The 19,366-nt window shown below is 39.1% G+C and overlaps 1 protein-coding gene across 1 annotated transcript in view; it reads left to right on the top strand.

Annotated features, from left to right (window-relative positions):
- The window catches only part of MAP3K20 (mitogen-activated protein kinase kinase kinase 20), a 120,648-nt gene that overhangs the window by 98,697 nt on the left and 2,585 nt on the right, over positions 1 to 19,366 (top strand). Inside the window, exons 17-19 of the mRNA XM_063318168.1 lie at positions 11,929 to 12,045; positions 17,120 to 17,194; positions 18,204 to 18,354. Coding sequence (XP_063174238.1) covers positions 11,929 to 12,045; positions 17,120 to 17,194; positions 18,204 to 18,354 — 343 coding nt within the window. The remainder of the gene's footprint in view (positions 1 to 11,928; positions 12,046 to 17,119; positions 17,195 to 18,203; positions 18,355 to 19,366) is intronic.

The following is a 19,366-nucleotide window of genomic DNA, read 5'->3' as shown; positions in this document are numbered from 1 at the left end:
CAGACTCATGAGCAGGAATTCAAAGATATCTGATTTATTAAAGAATAGTATGCAGGATCACAGAGAAAGCTGAGAATGATACAAGCGCGCCAAATTCAAACTAAAAACCCTCAGTACAAACGAGATCCCTCCCCCCGTAGAATCTTCCCAAGTTCACAATCCCAGGTGCTCCTAACGGCTTCTGATGGTCTGCGGGAAAAGTCCTTGAACAGAGCACATAACCCAAACACATTCCATTGTAATGAATTGAGATACAGAGCTTGGTACAAGGTTTCACAGCAGCTCCCTCCCAAACAGAAATGGCCGTCAGCACCATGGCGTGTGAAACGTTACGATGTATAAACTACATTGAATCAGTGAACATGACAATGACCAGGCCTCCTTTTGCAGGGTCATGCACTTCTGATGTTGTATTTTGCAATACCCAGTTGCCAACAGTTCAATTCCTCCCCACCTCCCCCATGTGTTCTTTTAGTTTGTCATAATAGAAATCTGAATTACATGAACACACCTTCTAAATAAAAGCTTCTAAAAGAAATCATTCCTCTTTAAAGTTATAAATCTGCTGTTACATAAACTACTGTTGGGTTGACAGAATTCTGTGAGCGTTGACCCACTTTCGGAGTAGAGTTCAGCATCCGGACAATGTTACGGGAGGTCACCTTGTTAAAAAAACAAACAGCAGCTTTTAAAAAAGGGTTGCCACCATTATTGATTTGACAGAGGCAAGATTGGTACAATGGTCACCCAAGAGACAATGGAAAATCCATCAACCCCGGTCAAAGGGCATCATACTCATGACTGGCTAGGTCATTTCTGGAACCTGAAAGAGAACTCTTCTCAGAAAACTTTCTGCCTCTGGCAGTGAAAATAAGATGATTAAGATGATGATGATGATCCAAATAACTGATACTTTGCTGCCCTTTCTTGACTCCCATAATTAGCTGCTGGAGTTCGGCACCTCACTCTGTCTAAAGATCAGGCTTGCTTTGCCTTGCAGCTTTGTTTCTACCTTGTGTTGTCCTCCAATTGCCATTTCCAAAATCTGCAGAATTACTGGATTCCCCTACACGTGATTCAAAGGTTTGTTTTGCTTTTCAGTGGGAGTAGGCTTTGTCTCACTGCTATAGGATGTCTCTGTTTCTTTGTATTTTAAACAGCATCGCTCTTACCCCCAGCACTATCAGCTGCTCTTCAGAGCATTAAATCACAGACTGAGGTTTGGCGATTACAATTAGAGTTGCGCACACCTCCAAAATGACTCAGAAGTGCTTCTGATCATGCATGAACTATTCATTAAAGCAGCCCTGTCTTCTTCCAACTTCTGAGTGAGCCTGATAACAGATGCCACTGCTTTAAGTATCCCTAAAATGATCCAACTCCTTCTTTCACAGCAAAGAGGCACTATGCTCATGTAAGGTCCAAGGCACTTCTTCCCAATATTTGCAGAGCACATACAGTCCTGTTTATACTAAATTTTCGAACTACTATTTATACTAAATTCCTAAATACTAATGTGTTTTCTCAGTAATGTTTAGTATATGGTATCATTATCATCTTCATCCATTACTTTGCCTATGCTTTCTTGTGGCTCATAAATGACAAAGCCATGATGGATAAAAGATTGTTTAAAACAGGAAGATGGAACAATCTCAGGGCCGGTAGAAATTTCTGTATTCCCAGAGGAAACTATACTGCTTTGAGGACATTTTTAATAGGATATGATTGACATCATTGACCATGACCAGAGTCACCAAATTCAAATAGAGGACTGGAACTCCTTGAGATACAATTTAGTTACAAACGCACTAGTAAAGAAATGCTCTTTGTAGTTATTTTTGTTAGCCTAAATTATTTGAAATCCTGGGCAAAGTGTGGGTTTTGGGGATAGGGAACATTTACTCTCCTATTTCTATATGATAGCAGCACTTCCTCTGGGATCATCATGTTTCAACATGGGGACGTTGATGCTGAAGGTGTTTTTTTTTTAATTAACTGGACTTACCCACATTTACTATCTGTGTATCTGTTTTGTTTGTTTTTTTAACTCTGGCAATATGCAGAAATGAGTACTTGGAAGTTGCTCTCCTTTGGCCAATTAGAATTACAGACCTGCATAATGAGAAAAGCAAGAAAGCTCATTTAAATCCAATCTTGTACATACAGTACTTAAATGGGAGTAAATCTCACTGAAATCAGAAGACCTGGCTTTTGAGATTGCCCTGCACTGCCTCCACGGTCCACTGCTTTGCTTTGGCTTGTAAGTGAGGATGTTCCATTTTCTCTTGGTACATACTCAAAGAACTCTGTTAAACATTTATGATAAATATTTTAACTTACCTTCAGTAGTTACATGCAAAAGATTTCCTTCCTACGCTAAGATGTTTGTCATGGTGATGCCATTTATCCCACAACAAAACTTCAGCTGTAATGTTGGTAGAGCATCTACCACCTGTTAGCAATAGTATGGAGAGTAAAGCTACATTTACCATTTAAAATGTGCTTTTCACCCCCACTGTATTCTGTAGGCCACCTTTCAAGATTATACCACTGAGTCAGACAGCCATAGCCTTTCAATTTTATACACACAGAGAACAAACAGAGAAACATTTCTGGATTCATAAGTTAAAAATAGAGAGGCAGCAAGTCTAAAATGTATATACATAGTTAAGCCTAATACATGTATTATACTGTTGAGTTCTGCAAAATATCAAGCAATCAACACCAAACAGCTCTGCCTTGTGCTGGCATTTCATAACCCTGGAATATTTGTCCTTGGACTGATTCCGTAAGAGGTAATGGGGCATTGCTAACGGGGGTCTAAGAGCTTTCTTTTGAGGGAAATGGAGTACCAAATCCCTAGGGTTGGGATTTTTTTCAGACAGCTCTGCAGCAATGCCTGATTAATTATCCTGACTATAGCGATCCATGTTAAGATGGAATGCAGGAGGGAGACTGGAACAAAAAGTGTGTGTGTGTAAAATTTTACATAAACAGTATAGTTCAATTGTGGTATGTTGAAAAAGTGAATTTGTGATAATAATCGACTTGCACATGGAAACTCCTTCCTAGAAGCTCAATGGAATTACATCCAAGTTAGCTGAATTGAAAACAAAATGGGATTACAGGTAGTCTTAATGACCATTTATTCAGCGACTGTTTGAAGTTATGGCAGCTCTGAACAAATGGTACTTATGCCTGGTCCCTGAAGTTATGGCCGCTGCAACGTCCCCGTGGCGACATGACCAACATTCTGGTGCTTGGCAGCCCACCTGCACTTACAACTGCTGTTCTTGCAATGTTTTGGAAGGCCTCAGAAGCTTTCCAAAGGCTTTCGGAAGCATCACAAGAACGGTGTGCGCGATTTGGAGAACGATGCATGTGGCCTCAGGAAGCAGGCCTGGCACAGCCAGCAGCTACCTCGCTTAGGGCCAGGCTGAGTGTGCCTTGCCAGCAGCAGGAGGAAGACAGTGAAGGTCAGCTGGGGGTGGCAGGGCTAGCAAGTGCAGGGTGGCGGGGGTGGCTGGAGCTTTGCGCGGTGGTGCTGGGGTGGCTGGCTGCAGCACAGGGCTTGAGGCGGCAGTCCTTGGTGGCAGCGCTGGGGCTGAAGTAGAGGCCTGGGGGCGTGACGGATGGCTGAGACTGCTGAAGGTCCCGGGCTTCTACTTCAGCCCCAGTCCCAGCGTCACGAAAGCCACCACTGCCAGCGAGGAGTGCTGCTGTGCAGGGCAGCTGAAAGGGCAGAGATGAGGGCGAGATAGGCGGGGGAAATTCAAAAGGAGGCAGCTCCTTGCCTTACTGAAGATCGGGGCTGGGAGGGACCAAGCTGGGAATGGCTTGGATCAGGGTGGGTCCTCGCCTAACAACTGGCGGGATTCAGTTAACAACAGCAATGGGGACTGCCAGGATTGCTGTCGCTAAGCAATATGATCGTATGGTGTCACGTTTTACAACCACATTGCTTAGCGACAGAAATTCTGGTCCCAATTACTGTAGTTAACCAAGGACTACCTTATGTACACTTTATGTTACTTGTTAAGTTTCTCTAGATTACAATCTTAGTTCTCACAGAAAAGTGTGCCTGTATATGAGATACAATTGGGCATTTGCTGTGCTTGTGGCATACTGAACAGAAGTGTTAAAATGAGTCATTTTATTTATTTATTATTACAATTTATATAGCCTATAATTAATTTAATTTATCATATGGCATATTCACAGTTCAATAGAATAAAAACACAGGAGATAAAATACAAGATATAAAATATAGAGTATAAAATTATAGACATACTGTATGTCTAGATTACAAATATAATTTTTTGCTTCATTTGTCACAGCCAGGAAATTGGTGAAATCTCCGTTATAGGCTCTATTTTGGCACTCTGTCACTGTATGTTGGATAGTCTGTTATTCAGCCCCATGGTCACAGTTCAGTGATGTCATTTTGCCCACTTATAAAGAACATCAGCACATCTACCATGGCCTGTGCGGATTCTGTTCAATGTTGTCCATATCGCACGGGGCTGATCAAACCCGGATGGTTTCTCTGAGGCGCAGGGCAAGCTTCGACATTGTGGAGGGCAATTTTCTAGCCAATTCTGTTTCCACATATTGGATGTTGAAGTCATCTTCTACAAGTGATTTAGCAGTTGAAATGGCTGGATGTCTAGATCTCAGCCTATTTCTTTCCAGGCAGGTTACGTCACTCAATATTGGCAGCTGGGGGTTATCAATAATCTTCCGGTATTCTTGAAGGAGGGCATTTTTCTGTCTTACATCCGGAGGGGGCATATGACTCAAAACAGGCAGCCAGTATGTGGGAGTAGATCGTATTGCCCCACTGACTCAAGCAGCTGTGCATCCGTCCTACTTGGGTGCGGACTGTTAAGCCACACTGGGGCACAATACTCTGCTGCTGAGTACCCCAAGCTGAGCGCAGACCCTCGCAGCGTGTCCGCTGCCGAACCCCAACTAGTGCCGCATAATTTGTGTAAGATGTTATTTCTGCTTCTCGGTTTGGCGGCCGTCATCAGATGTTCTTTATAGGAAAGCGGCCTATCTGAAGTAACCCTGAGGGACTTGGGGTGCGTGTTGAGATTAAGTCGATTTCCCTTAAATCTTACATTAAGCTCTCTGCCTGCTGATCTATTACAGAGATGGAAGCATGTCACTTCTGTCTTGGCTGGGTTAGGCTGTAGCCTCCACTTATGGAAATATTTATCCAGTATTTCTAAGTCAGTAGTAAGAACATCTTCAGTTGTCTCAAAAGATTTATGTTGGGTGACTATAGCCCAGTCATCCACATAGCCAAACTTCCTGGATGTTGTATAGGGTATGTCAGCTATGTATAGGTTAGAGAAAAGGGGTGCAAGAACCAAGCCTTGTGGTAAGCCGTTATTTAGTATTTTAGGGACACTAATATCCTCTCCCATTGCTACAAAAAAGTTCTTCCAGCAAACATATTATCAATAAGTCGAATAGTTTTTCAACATGGGATTACTTGTATTAATTTATATAACAATCCATGTCTCCACACTGTGCCATACACTGTACTCAAATCTACAAAGGCAGCTGATGTTTTTTGCTTTGCCTGATATCCTGCTTCTATATAATAGGTTGTTAGTGAAAGCACTTGGTCGACGTAACTTTGGGCAGGTTGGAATCCAGCTTGTTCAACTGGGATCATCTGGAATATCTTCTGGTTAATTCTATTATATAAGAGTCTTTCAAGGAGCTTATAGATTATGCTTAGCAGTGCTACTGGTCGATAATTTTTTGGTTGATCATTTGTTTTTCCCGGTTTAAGTATTGCAATAATTTTTGATCACTTCATCTTATGTGATATTATACCTGTTTCCATAATGTCCGAAAAGAATTCTGCTAGCCATCTTTTCGCATATTTTCCACAATGTAGAAGGAATTCAGGGTGCATACCATCATATCCAGGTGCCTTACCAGCTTTAATATCCTTAAGTAAATTTATGATTTCAAAAATGGAAAAAGGGCATGAATATTTGAATTGTTCAATACTAACCTTCTTAAGAGCACTAAGTTTATGTCTAATTTGTCTTGTATGAACTTTGTCCCTTGGTGTTCTAGATGTATACAATATATATATTGCGATCTTATTGGCTAGGATATGTGTCTTATTATTTATTTTCTTCTTACTTCCCCCTAATTTCTGTAATAACGACCATGCTTCTCTACTAGACGTCTTAGAGTTAAGCAATTTGACGGTTTCCATTCATTTCTCTCGTCGAGTTACATCAAGACTATGTAATAAATCGTCTGCAATCTCATGATCTCCATTTTTCAGAAATTCTTGACACAAGTTCTCGCAGGTATCATTCCAACCCGGGATATATTGTTTACAATATCCTCTAGGAATAGTCTTACTTGCTGTGCATATAAATGCGCCCATGAGTCTCTCATAGTTATTAGCTTTCGGGGAAATCCAGTCCAGGCATTTATCTAACTTTTCAGTAAATACATCCCATTTTGCCTTCTTAAAATTCCATCTTGGATGGGGAAAGGATGACACCAAGGGTATACTTATGCCAATTTCAATCAACATTGGATGATGCTGACTATGGGGAAAATCTACTAGCACCAGTCGTGAAGTTGTCACTGGGAGTTTTTTCTCATTGGTGGTCACGAAGCACAAGTCAGGATTATATTCCTTCCTCCAAGCTGCCAATTTAAATGTTCCTCTATCTTTTCCATCAAGTACCAGATACAAGTTATCATGTGCCCAGTTAACAAGCATCTTACCATTTTCGTCATTTTCACTGTATTTCCACTGAGTGTGATGGCTGTTAAAATCTCCAAGATATGTAGCTGGGTGTGGAGACAGGGGTATAACTTGTGGAGGCCAAACAGTGGCTGGGGTTTTATATATGTTAGTTATTGTTAATTCCCTGCCATAGCGCAGGAATAACACTAAGAAGAAGGAGATTGTTAATTCTCCTATTTTAATGGTTACCTTATGTATATTATTGAAATCGGAAGCTGAACACAGCTGGGCATTTTCAATTGTCGACCGTATATACATTGCCACTCCATAAGCGTGATGGTATGTAGCTCCCATCAGGTCGTAGCCAGGGATCCTACCTCTCTGCTTAATCTGACCCTCATTATCATCGTGGGTCTCCTGGATTACAACAACATCAATATCATTGTCTGCTAAAATCTTTTGTAGTACCTGACACTTCGACCTACTTATTCCTTCTATATTTATTTGGCAAATCTTGATAACAGGGCCAAACTTCTTTGTCGTAGGGTCCTGAAAAAGGACCATTTGTATTCATGCCTTGGGGCATATTTTAATGCGATGTGATATAGCCAGGAGATCACTAGGATTAACTGGCTGCCGTAACTTCAAGGCTTCAGGTGTTTACTTCAATATAAGGTAATATTATTACCTTATTATATAATATAGGCTATATACCTTATATATAGCCTATATAATACTGTCTATGGTAGCAGGGAACATTTCATATGACATGAGTCAGACCAATGCTGATAACCTAGTTTACACGTTCTCTATTTTACTAAAAAGTGCTGTGTGATAGCCTTAATTGATCAAAGCCATGATAGGGGAGGGAAGTCAAAATGGATGGGTCTATCTGGTGATGACAGTGTTGTATGGAACATTGCAATTTGCAATATAGAAGTAAATGATGAAGGGTCATGAATTACCAAATGAAATGATTGAAAGACAAATAGGCGTGTTGTGTATCTGTGAAGGTAAGAGAAAGGGAAGGATGTAATAAATCAAGATGAAGGTTTAATTATAAATGAAAATACTAATATTTATGTCAGAAAGTATGTACTGGTATCATCTAGGCTTTTACGGGTAGATATGAAAGAAGGAATTAATTGGTTGTTAACAGTTGCCTATAACGTTTCACTGAATGATACTAATGGAAGAAACAAAGATAAGTTTGGGCAGAATTGCATAACATTCTGAATGAATGTGATCCATGGAAAAGTTATTCTGGTAGGTAACATGGATGGTGGGTGGAAATGAGGTGAGAGAGTATAGAACAAGTAGGCCATTCAGAACCCCAAGAATGACTGACAATGGTGATTAGTAAGCATCAGCTCAGAAAAAGGTCTGTTTGTTCTGAGTATATGATTTAACAGTAAACCTGATCATATCCCCTTTTGGGGGAGATGGGAAATAACTAAATTTGAATAATAAATATAAATAAATAAATAAATAAATCTACACATGAAAAGGAACAAATGACAAAGCATCACTGATTTCATTCTTTATGATGAATGTTTGAGAGAATTAAAGTGGTGAATTGTGCAGTAGAGAGTTTTTTGGTAGTATCAAGAGTTGTCTTGGGGAAAAATGGACATGGAAGAAAAAGAAATGTTAAACTAGAGAGAGAATAGAATGGATGTAGGAAGAGAGAAATTAAATTGCATATGAAAAATGCAATTAAAGATAGATTAATCTTCCCATAGAATGACTGGAAAGTGGACATAAGGAAAGACAATGTGGAAGCTGCTTTGAACAAAGTAAAAAAGAACTAGGTAACTTACACAGTTAATGCTACAGAATTATGTGGAGTTGCACTCATGGGAAGAATGCAAAAGAATGCTTGGCGGAATGATGAACTGAAAAATTTGTACCTAAGAGAATGCTGCAAAACTGATAAAGATACTGCGTAATGCGTATACAGAGGGGAAAAGGTTGCAAAGAACATGGTCAAAGAGAGCAAGGAAGAGTTAAGGTTGAAAGAGGCAGAAAAATAAAGAGTGATTTTGATGGAAGTAAAGAGTGGTTTTCAAAGTAACTGAGAAGAGCTAAAAAAGGAGCTTCCAGCAGAGTGAATGGAATTAAAAAGAGAAGTGATGAAATTTGCAGGAATGAAACTGAAGAGAGTGAATGCTGGAAAGAGCATTTTAAAGTCTGGGAATTGCAGTGGAATTATAGTGGTAAAGAGTGGAATTGAAATGAATGCTAAAAAAGTTATTGCCAAAGAAAAAAATGGTGAAAAGGAAGTCATAAATGCTGTGGGAATGTTGAGAAATGCAGGAGTAAAGTGTATAACTGAAGTAAAGTTAAAATATGGATGTAATTTGCTTATGGAGGAGCTGAGTGACTTGTTTATCATGTGCATGAAAACTTCATCTGTTTCTGAAGACTGAAGAATGCAGTTTTTGTCCTCCTTGGAAGACTTGAAGGGCCAGGTCTGATGGCTTAACTATGTGGTTGCTAAGAATCAACACCAACTTGATATCAATCAATCGATCAGTCAGTCCAAAGGGAATGATAGTAAAAGTGAATTCAAAACCAACATGGGGATTAGTTCATTAAGGAATCCGGGGAAGTGCTTGGCAGAATTCTGATTGACGGAGTGAAAGAGGAGACAATGAAGAAAATTTGGAAGGTGCATTATGACTTCATGATGGACAGAGCAGGTTTATGATCTTCAGTAGGTAGTATCAGCCCTTTGAGGTAGGCCAGGTCAGGAGACAAATTCCACAAGTTTGATTGGAACCATATGCAATTGAAATAGGCTCTAGTACCAGAACCTTGAATATCTGATTGTTTTTTCCCTTCCTTCCCTCTTATACCCAGTGAATTAGGGTGGAGCCAATCTGAGCTTCTTTCTCACGCCTTCTCTGTTTCCCAGGCTTAAAGTTTGCTTTCATTTTTGTAACTTTTTCTGCATATTTTCTCTAAGCTCATCTCTCTGGCTGTCTATAGTAACCGAGAAAAGTATGAATATTGGAAAGTTTATTGTATGTTTGTCAATTTAGAGAAGGTGCAGGATAAAATGAATAGGTCTGAATTATGGGCTGTTTTCTGCCGATATTGAGTTGAGAGTTGATGACTGAATGTAGTAAGAGCAATATATTATGAAAGTAAAATGTGCATGAGAATAAATGGAACACTTATCAAATGGACAGATGCACACTTGTGATGATGTTAAGAGGTGTGTGGGTTTGAGATATAAATGTTTATTTATTTATTTATTTATTTTATTTGTCCCCTCCCATCGGGGGACTCTGGGCAGTTTACAATAAATGTTGTGTACTTTTGTATGCAGGTGAAACCATTTTATTGGCTGAAGATCAGAATTCGTAGCAAATGTTAGCTAGATTCTATGTGCAACAAGGAGTATATATCTGAAATTTAATACATCAAAGACCAGATAGTGCTTGAGACTGAAAACAGAGTGAATTAAGTCATATATAAATGGCAAAAAAACCTAGAGCAAGTAACTGTTTTGTGCACCTTGATGGAACATTACTAAAGATGGAAAATGGATGGAAGGATTTAAGAGATGCATATAGTGGTAGAAAAATGGTTAGCAGGATGTGAAATATAGCAAAAAAAAAAAAAAGTATCAAAACTAAACAAACCAGAAATGGCTGTGTATAAGACCATGCTTCTGGTCACATTGTTATATGGAACTAGGTGTGAGAAGAAACATAAAGGTATGTTGAATGCAGTGGGAATGGAGTACTTTCAAAGTGTGGGTGGCAAAGAAGAAATAGGTTCTCAGATGAATGGGTGCTGAGTGAATGAACTGAATGAATACAAAAGTGAGTAACCAATATGTCTGAAAGAAGAATTTTGGTGGTGGTTTGAACACAGAAAGAAGGTATGACGATAGAATTACAAAACAAGCATAGGAAGGAAGAGTGACTGAGTCAAGAGAAGGAGAAGACTGAAAAAGTTGTGGTTGGATAGAGTTGATGAGATCCTGAACAAGACTGAGGGGAGATGCTTAAAGGGCAAAAACCAATGCATGAAGCAGCGTATGGACATGATGGAAGCAAGATTGGCTTGCAAAGATAAAAAAGGTATGGAGATATACCGTAGTAAATAGCATTTGGGATTAGCTAGATTCAGCTGTATATATACCCTTTTCTTTTTCTTATCCTATACCTTAAATTTCTTTGGCTTATCGCTTCCTATTCTTTTTTGGCACTTTGCATAATGTGGCTTACCCTGAAAGTGAATAGCACGAGTACGTATGTATGTATGTAAAAAAGCAACCGAACACTGATTATTTAAAAAATGCCATTACCAGTTACAAAACTCATCATTCTCACTCTGTAGGGAAGCGCATTTCCAATATAAATAATGATCTAAATCTAGTGCTTAAATCTCGTTTTTTGGAGACTTGCTTCTTCCATTTTTCCATTTCCATTTTTCCTGTTGCCCTACAGCACCAGGATATTAGAAGAGAATCCAAATTCCAACCCATATGCCGGATTTGGGTTTTGTAGCTGTCAGTACACAGGGAAGAGAAACATGCATGGGAAGTGGAGTATCTTTAAAGAGTTCAACAAAGCCACCTGTGCTGCTAAAGAGGCAAGCCGCCAACTGTTGTTCAGCTTGAGCTAGCTGAACTAGCTCAAACTAGCAAAGTAGATCACCTCTTCTCATGTGACAGAAACCTCAAATATTTTTTGTTTTTCAGGCTTTTTTTTAATATTTCACCATCAAAGTTCAGTTCTATATTCTTATTCTTATTCACACACACACACACACACACACACACACACACACACTGTATATTGATGTCAGGGCCAGCCCAAGAACGGCGACGAGTCAGTGTATTCCAAACTCCAGTTCTTTATATGCTCTCACCGTACAAACAGAATCTTGCCAGACTAAAGCTACCCTAACTAACCTAAGGGGAAATAACCGGGGAGGCTCTAGGGTGGGGCCACCCTGAACTTCTTCACTTTCCCGCCGACGCTGTTCAGACTGTGAGTCCTCTTATCTCCTTGGAATGCGCTCCCTCCTTCCTGAGAATCCGCAGCAGTGCTGAAATCCAGCACATCACACACATACACTAATGTGGGGGTGGTGACTGGAGAGAAAGGAGGAAAAGCTTCCTGTTCATATCAGACCTTATTGCAATTTAATATTTTTTGTTTTCTTTCCAAAACTAGGATTGTAAATGGAAAATGTATATGGAAGTGGATGGGGATGAAATTGCAGTAACTTACATAAAAGATGTGACATTTAACACTAATCTACCTGATGCCGAGATTTTAAAAATGACAAAGGTAAGATTGTACTTACGGTGATGTTTTCATGATTGTCTTCAGCTCCACCAAAAGCATTAAAATACCAGAGCAGCAGATTCTCTTTATCTGTAGCCCTCGCTTCCTCACGCATCACTGTCATTCTCCTCTTGAGACCCTTGGAGCACAGCAGCCATGTCCAGAGCTGCTCCTTAGCCTCCTGGCTCCTGGAACAATCCTTAAATGTAAAAAAAAAAGAAAGAAAGAAAACCAAAAAAGAAAAAGGAAAAAAAAAACCCAAACCCAAAATAAACATTAAAATGAAAAAATCTACCTTATATATTAAGCTTATCAATAGTCAATGATTTACTAAAAAATACTATAGTATAATCAAATGCATAGTATTATTGTAAAATATCTTAAAAATCTCTGCCAAAGTAGTACATATTGCTTCATCCTTTAATTAGTAGGGAATATTGCCTTTTCCAAGATGGATAAATTACACATTTTCAAAAGCCATTCCTTAACATCTGGAATAATATCACTTTTCCAATTTCTCAATATAATTCTGTTAGCTATCTCCTTATGCCTGATATAACCATAATTCCTGATAATCAGTTTCCAAAGCTTTGGTATATAGTTCAACATCACATTAACGTATTTAACATTTGCAGAAAGTTTGGTCAGCCATAGTTAGGCTACTACAGATAGAGCAAGTTGTTGTTAGTTTTATCTCCCCCAGCCTCCGTAAAAGAAAAGGTCTCAAATTCACGGCCCTCCAAGTCATTTTCTGTAGCTTGCAGTAAGATTTTGTGGCGTTGAGGATGCTGCTCACCAAGGCCAAGGCACTGAACACCACATAGGTATACAAGTTGATCCAGGGGATCAACATTTTAAAATATTAAAATGGTATCAACAGATTTGAGATTAAAGTTGATTCGTCAAAACATTGTATTTAGAGTGTATTATACATTAAAATACCATTCCAAAAAAGGACCAAATGATCACAGGATCGTATCATATGGGTCAGTGAACCCTCAAATTTTTTATACTTCCAATGAAGAAAATCTGAAGTCCATCCTTTCAAGTACATTTTTTGGAGAGTCCAATACACTCTAAATACAATGTTTTGACAAATCAACTTTAATCTCAAATCTGTTGATATCATTTTAATATTTTAAAATGTTGATCCCCTGGATCAACTTGTATATCTATGTGGTGTTCAGTGCCTTGGCCTTGATGAGCAGCATCCTCAATGCCACAAAATCTTACTGCAAGCTACAGAAAATGACTTGGAGGGCCGTGAATTTGAGACCTTTTCTTTTACAGAGGCTGGGGGAGATAAAACTAACAACAACTTGCTCTATCTGTAGTAGCCTAACTATGGCTGACCAAACTTTGCCTTAGTTTGCTTTGTGAACCAGGTATTTTTGCAAGAAGGAGTCATGCACTAGGATTATAATCCCCGTATTTTCTGAAATCTGGCCACTTTCTATTTCCAATAACCACAAATGGTTGCAGATTAACATTCAGTTAAAACCAAATTCTAGAGCTGACCATCTGTACATAGCTATACAGACATAGCTGATGGATGCTCCTGGTGTGAATTAGGCTAGTCTGGACAGACTGGATTTTATTCTGCTAGGTGATCCCAACACCTTCTCCAAGTCCATTCCAATGACTTGGTCATTAAGTGAAATGGCCGCTAAGTGAACACATGCCGGAGACAGAGATCCTGCAAAGATCATTGGTTGCTGCTGTCTCATTCTGATAAAGCTCTCTCTTCTAGTGTCCTGTGCCCGACCCATTTCCCCCCCACTTTTTTTACCCCCTCACAGGGCTGAGAGATTGCTCAAACAAGGTGTCTCTTCCTGAGCTGCTTTTCTTTGCAGTGTGTCCCCAAATAGTGTTAACCACAAGTTAACAAGCTCAGCTCTGTGACTTTAATTAGTTGATTAGGACACTCTGGCCCAGGCTGCTGCCTGAAACTGAGCAGACTTTAATCAGTTTCACACAGAATGCTTTTGTTGTCAGGTGCACAAAATTTGGTAGTAAATGCGCTCATTGGTTGGAAAATATTTTTTTATTACCATTTATTACCATTGTATTTGCAAATTGTTGCTAACCAAGGTAGTCGCTAAATGAGGAGTAGCTGTATTGTGTCGCTGCAGGGGTGTTCTGGAAGCTGGTGGCTACAGAGATGCATGCCTGCCAAATGTGTGCAGTAGGAGGGTGGGAACTTGGCTATTTATTCCCTGGTGATGGTTAGACTTGGCTGCAGCTGATGGAATTAGTCCTCCATTTGTGACTTGATGGGACAATTCTTTTTTTATATATAAGAATTTTATTAAGTTTAAAGCAAAGATAAAAACTACAAAAAAGCAATAAAAAAACTAAAAAAAAACTAAAAAAATGAGAAACGCAAGAAAAAGAATTTTAAAGATTACATAAAGAAGTGACTTCCAACTTTCAACAACAAGAATATACAGCAATTTCCATAATCAATCCCTTACTTTATATCAAACCAAGATCACATTTCTATAAATCAATCCATCAGCACACATAGAAATCGCTGAATAATTGCTCCTTCCCCTTAAAGAAAAAAATGTATAGATCTCTAAACCAGCTTCCCTCCCCTAAACACATTTATTCAATTATTTCCTTCCTAACACTATTCTATATATTTGTCACTATAATAAAAATCAAATTATAAAAACATATAAATTGTCTGCTTTTATAATTCATAATAATACAACAATCTTAACCCTATTAAACCTAAAACCAAGTAATTATTATTATACCTTATACCTTATAAATCTTAAAAATCAAACAAACCTTAAAAAGAGACCAGTAAATCTTAATCCAAATCATTAGAAAGATATAAAATCATAAAAAACCTCATTATCAATCCGATTAAGCATTCTTAAATTTCTACCCCACTTTGAAATATATCAAGACATTTACATAGCTCCATTTTACACATAAGGCATTTTTCATACAGAACTCAAACAGCCCAACTCCCTCCTTAAAACTCAGATTTCTCAGCAAAAACACTTCCACAAAACATCCTCTTCTCTCCCATAACATTCCCCCAGAGAGCCATAACAATCCCCCAGAAAAACAACTTTCTTTCTGGTCTGCAGCTCAGCCTGTTGCTTTAACCCCTTCAGCACCAAAGTACAGTCTTCGCCTGGCATTACTTCGATCTCATTGACAGCATAGACCTCTCCATCTTTGCCAAAATCTTCATCTTCCTCCATAACATCTTCAGCCAGGTGACACAGTTTAGAAATAATCTCTTCCCCAACGTCCCGAATATTCTGCAGAACAGCTTGACAGCACTCTGAAAAGATCTCTTCAAAGGACTGCTTAAACTCACAATGGACCTCTGAAAAATCCTCTTTGAAATCTTCCATGTTTCAGGCAGTGGATTATGGCATCCCCTAGATACTTGACTCGCGCAGGTAGGAGTTAATGAGTTAATAAAAAGCTTCTGACTGAAATTGGCACAAGGGAAAGTATGTTAACAAGCAGGTCTCAGGGAAAGTGAACAGAAGACTAAAGATTCAAAACGGCAAAACCAACATGTAGGAAAATATTCAGTCCTTCAAATTCAGTACAAAAATGATAGAAGGAAGGCAATTATTTATTCTCAGTCCTCCTTAATCTTTAAATGGGAAAACAAGCCAAAAATTAAAAAAAATTAAAAATTTAATCCAGAAATAACGATAAGCACCAAGAGAGTCTGCTTCTTCTTGATGCAGAAAGCCTCTCTTAGGGTGTGCGTGTGTGTATATATATATATGTATGTATGTATGCATTTATGTATATATATAGGGGGATTTAGAAATGGGGTGGCTCGACCTAATGTCCCTTTAAGGCTACAAACGGAAAAAGCCTGCTGAGCCCGCAGCTCTGCCCGCAGCACTGGCGGACACAGCTGCTCAGTCGGCCGTGTTCCCACCAGGAGTCTCTTGATGGTACAATTCTTTTCCATTTCCTTTTTTAATTAAAAACATTCAACTCTAATAAAGATAGCCACAGGAAAATACCATAATTTTGACATGAAAAACATTATAAAAACAAACACTTTTAAAAACAAAGTCAGAGAATGTTAATGCTAAATGTCCCTTTAAAGAATCACATAGCTTTTGCTACCTTGTGACCCTTAGATTAAAATCCTAGTTGTTGAAGAAAATTGTTGCTTCAAAAACATTCTACCAGGTATTAGCTGTAAAGTATCTCAGAAAAAATTACTTTGCCCCAAGAAAAAAATGTAGAAATTACAATGGCCAAACACACACACAAACACATACATATAATGCAGCCAATCTGAAGAACCTATGAAGCTATTTCACATCCCACCCCAATATTTTGTTTTTAAGAGCTAAGAATAATGTTGTATTATTGCACTTGGAGCAGCATTTACTTACTCAGTTAATTATAATACTATTTTTTTTGTTGTTGTTCCAATAAACACTGGGTAGGATCTCAAGATGAACTGTATTCATGCGCTGGGGCTTTCCTAGTTCTTCCTACACACCCCCTCTACCCCCTAAAAGCTGCACCTGAAAATCCAAGGATCTCCTGAATGGCACAAGATCACTGAATTAGAGACAGCTATCTTACATGCAAGTCATACCAGATCCAGGCCTTTGTATTATTTGGAAACAGATGTGGCTAGAGTTGACTCCTTAAGGCAGCAGTCTCTTTTTTTTCAAGACATGACTGCTTTAAAGAGGTGATGTGCTTGTTCTCTGGCACATTCGGAAACATCTCTTCCAAATCATTTTTGAAGCATGCAAAGCTCAACTAATTAGCAGAATTTCCCTTCTGAATATTCATAACCCTTTAGAATGAGAAATTGGGAGGGGTGTGTGTCTCCTTGCACAACTTTAAATTCAAACAGAAAATTAGAGCTCATTTCTGAAATTACAGCCCAACAGGGATAGTAAGTTGGATCACAACCTTTGTAGAAAGTTTCCACATTTTAAATGTACATTTTTAAGAACGTAGGTCAGAAATGTTACAATCCTCAGGTAAATAGTACAACAGCCCCTCCAAAGTGGAAGTGGGGGAACAAAGAATATCTGTAAATGTTGTTTCTTTCTTGCAGCCTCCATTTGTGATGGAGAAGTGGATTGTGGGGATAGGAAAAGATCAGACTGTGGAATGCACTGTGACTTACGAGGTTAGTGTTTGAAGAACAATAAAAGCAAGGCACTCATTCTGCCAGCATGGTTTCACAATGAGGAACTTGCATTCCTAAACTTTAGGGCTCACTGTTGTAAATATCTGTAATTAGTTTTAAATTGCCAGTCTCCTATAAATCTGAATGCTATAAACCATGCTCACACTGCTCACTGGGAAAACTTGGATCACGCAAGTTTTAAAAAGTTTCTTCTCTTTTGTTTTTTCTCTGAGTAACAGTTGGTGTAGGTAGCCTTTGCTGAAGGGATCATCTTTCTTATCTTTCTGACACACTGCTAATTAGCAGACTAGAGGAACAACAGGAAAAGGGAAAGGGCGAGAAGGAAAACATAAAATAAAATCTGGAACCAATTTAGTGACATATAATAGGGTGGGAATTAGCCTTTGTATGAGTAGGGTTTTGGATATTGACAAAAAAAAAAGTGTTTCATGAAGACCAATAGAATATTTCACACTGAGGCTAATAATTGAAATCTTGGTTCTATCCATTGCAAGGATTCAAGCAGTGAGAGAGGCTGAGAGGGAAATACTGGACCTTGTGTGCCTCAGAAGTGGAGAATAGCCACTCTCTGTGAACTGGGAAAACAACCCTAGGCTCTTTTCAGACTGCAGTTCCTCACAGGAATTAGAGGCTGATAGCATGTTTAAAGGCACGCTGCCACAAGCAGACCCCAGCAACCAGAAATCCTTAGTGACTTCTTCCTCTTGTAGAAAAGGTTATTTACTTGAAGCCCCATAACTATGAAACGATTCTATTAAAAGCCAATAGTTAAAAGACTGCCCAGCACTGTTTGGGTGGGAGGGCAGAAAGAAAAAAACCCTAATTTGCTACTGGATTCCTCGTACAAAGAAACAAGCATTTTCCTAGATGGGGCTGGTGTTACTACCTGTTTCAGAATCATACATTCAAAACCTGGACAAATCTGGCTGTGTTCTTGTGGGGTTTTATTTTCCTTCTGAAGAAGAGCTTGTTTTTCTCTCTTGGATAGGCTGATGTCCACACTCCCAAATCCACCAAACATATCCAGCAGGTGCAATGGAGTCAGGTGAAACGGCAGGATGAAGTGAAATCAATACAGCTGAAAATACAGACATCTCTCTCAAACGTGGAAGGCAACCCTCGGAGCAGATCCAATTCTAGTAAGTCACCTGGGGCAATGTTTGGGGAAAGAGCACCTGCCAGAGAAACAAAATCTTTTCAAAAATCGGCACATTCCCCAAAGCCAGACTCACTAAGAGGGAAAGGGTCTCTCTAAAGCAGTGTCTCTCAACCTCAGCATGCTGGCTGGGGTATCCTGGGAGCTGAAGTCCACACATCTTAAAGTCGCTGAGGTTGAGAAACACTGATCTAAAGTAATGCATGGCCTCTAGGTCTGCAACTCCCAGGACTCTTTGCCAAAGTGACTCGGAGGCCTAAGGAAAGCCTAGCATGTCTAGGACTTCACCCTGTTGTTGAAAGCTGGTTGAAATCAGAAAGCTACACTTCTGAACACAAAAGGGTGGCCTGAGATCTCCATCCATTTTGTACCCCCAAACTGTGTGGAGCCAAAATTGGGGGCCTTTTTGTTTTGTTTTTAAGCAATGTTTTTTTTAAGGAGCCAATGGGGTGTAGATGATTAAGAAACCCATTTTACCTCTTAAAACTCCTGAACCCTCTCCCCCAATGGGCCGGGCCAAGCCCACTTTTGGAGTGAGTACCTTGTCATGCTGCACACAGCCTGTAACAGCCCTTGAGCAGAACAGAATTTGTACACTGCTATTCTAGAGTCCCTGGCTGAGGATACTGTGTGCATTCACACTTACATCTAAAACTTTCTCTTTTTTGCCTTTAATCATCCATAGTTTAGTTGTGATCTTAAACTGGATTATAGTATGCTTTTATTAATTTCCTGAATTTTGTATTGTGCCTGGTTAGAGGTGCATAAAAAAATAAAAATCCTCCTCTGGTCTTAATTTTTGGATTGTAAGTGGCTCAACAATAACAAATACAACTGATATTTTTGTAACATCCAAATGGGTGCAGTCTAATGCAGGGGTTTTTTAAACCCTTTTTATCTTAACCTGACCTATCAGTCAGTCAAAGGGTCTGCAGCTTATAAAGATAGAAATAAAAACCATGCTTTTTCAGAGGTTATATCTTAGATTTATATCT

The sequence above is a fragment of the Candoia aspera genome, chromosome 1, assembly GCF_035149785.1.
Source record: "Candoia aspera isolate rCanAsp1 chromosome 1, rCanAsp1.hap2, whole genome shotgun sequence".
NCBI classification, from domain to species: domain Eukaryota; kingdom Metazoa; phylum Chordata; class Lepidosauria; order Squamata; family Boidae; genus Candoia; species Candoia aspera.
The sequence above is the reverse complement of the archived record's forward strand: the minus strand, read 5'-3'. Positions and strand labels throughout refer to the sequence as shown.